The sequence below is a fragment of the Sinocyclocheilus anshuiensis genome, unplaced genomic scaffold (genome assembly GCF_001515605.1).
Source record: "Sinocyclocheilus anshuiensis isolate Anshui unplaced genomic scaffold, SAMN03320099.WGS_v1.1 scaffold902, whole genome shotgun sequence".
In the NCBI taxonomy this organism is placed as follows: domain Eukaryota; kingdom Metazoa; phylum Chordata; class Actinopteri; order Cypriniformes; family Cyprinidae; genus Sinocyclocheilus; species Sinocyclocheilus anshuiensis.
The window spans coordinates 491,811-494,981 of NW_015537974.1; the positions used below are offsets into that span (position 1 = coordinate 491,811).

Below are 3,171 nucleotides of genomic sequence, written 5' to 3' on the forward strand. Positions count from 1 at the left end.
ATATATATGTGTGTGTGTGTGTGTGTGTGTGTATGGCGATAATACCGGAAATTCCCTCACCGCTACAGCCCTATGCAGGACAAAGAGTGGCCAAAGTTGATGAAACACACATATTTTGTCACTTATCACATTGAGAGGATATATTTTTGTACCTTATTGCTGTGGTCAGCCAGAGGTTGCCTGATGCTGGCTAGAATTAGGAGCTTCTTGGTTTCCATAATGGAGGCTTGAACAGACAGAGCAGAGTTTTAAAAATAGAGATTCTGATCTTTTCGTAGCCAAGTATGACAATCTGGATAAGAGCATCTGGCTGAGGAAGAAATCACTGACGTATTTGATTACATGTTTAAAACTCACTGGATGAGTTGATGAGGTGTCTGAGAACAGCCAGCGAGCCCATTCTGTTCCTTTCGTTACTGTTCTCCAACCTCTGGAGGACAAACACCATCAGACGGTCCGGGAACGTGTTGGCTGGGGGCAAAAACAGCCAAATATAGAAGTGAAAATGAATGCAATTTGTCAAGTTTACCCTCAGTTAACGATAAAGGCTTTGACAGTGTTCTGTGAACCACCAAAATCTGTGTATAAATGCATACTTTAGTCAAAGGTGTCTTGTTTTAATGCCTGGTAAAGGATCTAAGTTGAACATTAATTGGTTAAAAACCTGGGTAATTTAAAAATAAATAAATAAATAAAATTTAAAAAAAAATTAAATAAAAAACATAAAAACAAAAAAAAAACAAAAAATTCTATTAAATTTAAGGAGTCATTGATCTAATTTATATCATGCACACACTGAAAACACTCAACAACTCCTGGACTCCTTGCATCTGCTTGACAAAACACAAAAAGAGAGAGGAGAGCAATCCAGCTGGTGTGTGTCACCTCAAATCAGCACCAAGCACACAACTGTATGATATCATCTCGCTGATTGGAGAAGCCTGCTGGTCTGACACCTTAACTTAATCTCAGCTCAGACTCCATCAGCACATGACAGGGATATTGCTACAGCAGTCAGCTGACTGAGAATGCAACCTTTGCTTGGGTTCATGGCCACATGACTAGTCCAAAAAATAGATTTAAATCAGATGTTTACATTTGCATGCACATGCTTCCAAAAAAAAAAAAAAAAAGGTTTAACCAAGACCCACCAAGGATAGTGAAGCATCGCAGGACCTCGTTGTGATTTTTCACAGTTGGAGGGTTGCTGAAGTCCACAGGTGAGCATATCTGGAAGGAAAAATAAGTATAAATCTAATGACAATGAGTACCTGAAAACTCTGTCAACTCAAAATAATTTAAGTTTATTTAATGTGCTTTATTGTATATGCTTTCTTTGTTTTAGTAACTGACAGTTGTCCAGAAATACAACAAAATAGTATTTAATAACTGGGAAAACTGTCTTTTTCAATGGAAAAAGCAGTAATAAAGTATGAATACAATTGAATAATCTAAATGAAAATTATCAAAATGAATTAAACTGGCAAGAAGCTGTTAATATGAAAAGGAATTAAATAATTGTAATTAAAACTGCAAAATAAATGGTTTGAAATAAACATTAGTCAATAAACAACTATTCTAATCTGATTTGAAATATCACCCTAATTAAATCAAAACAAATTCCAAAGCCATAGAGGTGAACAATCTGTGAACAATTCCTATTACGGTAAACCGCTAAATGGCCCTAGGCTGTTCTCTATGTAACACTGTGGTTAGGCAACTTAAAACCTGTTCCACCAAAATGAGAACACAATTACAAGAAGTTGTGCAAGAGATTTAGAAGAAGTCTGTAAAATGCCTTTGTCATCATGACTTATGAATACGAAAAATGCACATAAAGAACGAGCGAGAGAAACACTGACCTGCTGGTGCAGAGCGAGTAACAGACCATCAATCTGTGTCTCCAGCACTCTGCTGCCCATATTCACAGAGGCCTCCAGGACCTGACACAAGCTCTGAACAAACACAAACAGAATTAGACTATATTAGGCAGTACAGAGTCCTGGATTTTCTCATAGATTGGTCATAAAATCTGATCTGATTCTGTCAAAGTCACAGCAGACTGCTTAAATAATACACAAACAATGATATGATTCCATGTCTTAATCAAAATCAATGTGGAAACGGTCCAGAGTGGAAAACATATGGGAACTTAGATTGAATAACTGGTTGACCCATTAACTTCCACCAAACATTTCCTGTAATAGTGAAATTGTTGTGGGCTTTACCTTGGTGATGATGTAGTGTTCTGAATTCTTCTTATAGAGGCCCAGTATAGTGGGAAGGAGTTTGGGAAGCTGTTCTTCCAGTTTATCATGTGCCATCAGGTGACTCATTGACCCAAGAGCCTCTGCAACAGTCAGACGCAACTGCAGAATGACAAACAAGAGCAATTGCAACGCATACATGAATCCACACTCACACAAGAGCAAACGAACACAAACACTGAAACAGATAATAACCAAACCAGACTGAGAAAATTTTAAACAGTTATTTTTGAAACTTAAATGGTCAGTGACCAGGAAGTAGTTCAATTAAAGTCTTAAATAAAACACATGATTTGTAATGCCTCTATAAAAATGTAATGTATTAACGGTGAAATAAGTCTACACACAATCCAATCTTCAGCATTTACAAAGAAATCCACCTCTCTGAAAGTAGATGATTCAGATAACAATCTCACATGTTTTTTCCCGCTTCAATCCAAAACAAAACTGAATTGAACCCAGTTGGCGCACATTCGTGTCCCTTTTTAGTCTCAAAGTGAGTTAGCTGTAATTGGATGCGTGCTCCGTCTCATTGAGTGTACCTTGGACTCTCTGCTCTGGATCCAGCTGTTGAACAGGATGTCGTAGGCTGAGTATATCTCACTAGAGAAGGTGTCTTTACGCACAGTGGGGTCCGGAGCCTTGTCCAGGTTGGCCAGGTATTCTAGAATGCTCTCACTGAAGCGGCAGAGAGCTGAGAGCAAATGTTAAGAGAGAAGAAGCCACGTCACTACACAAATTTAACAGTAATCAAAGCATTTCATTCAAGTAAAAGGCAATATATACTTTTTTGGAAGAAGTGCCGATAAAGACTTTTACAATGTAAAAAAAAAATAGAATATTTCAAATAAATGCTATTTTTTGAACGTCCTATGCTTTAAAGAATCCTATATATATATATATA

At 37.2% G+C, this 3,171-nt stretch overlaps 1 protein-coding gene across 4 annotated transcripts in view; it reads right to left on the reverse strand.

The window, feature by feature from the left end:
- Nucleotides 1–3,171, reverse strand: part of mroh1 (maestro heat-like repeat family member 1) — a 37,314-nt gene that overhangs the window by 28,411 nt on the left and 5,732 nt on the right. For all 4 annotated transcript variants that reach the window (XM_016464725.1, XM_016464731.1, XM_016464708.1 and 1 more), the window contains 6 exons: nucleotides 2,810–2,961; nucleotides 2,229–2,369; nucleotides 1,863–1,955; nucleotides 1,152–1,230; nucleotides 358–471; nucleotides 153–226 (listed from right to left, as the gene is read on the reverse strand). In XM_016464725.1, coding sequence (XP_016320211.1) covers nucleotides 153–226; nucleotides 358–471; nucleotides 1,152–1,230; nucleotides 1,863–1,955; nucleotides 2,229–2,369; nucleotides 2,810–2,961 — 653 coding nt within the window. The remainder of the gene's footprint in view (nucleotides 1–152; nucleotides 227–357; nucleotides 472–1,151; nucleotides 1,231–1,862; nucleotides 1,956–2,228; nucleotides 2,370–2,809; nucleotides 2,962–3,171) is intronic.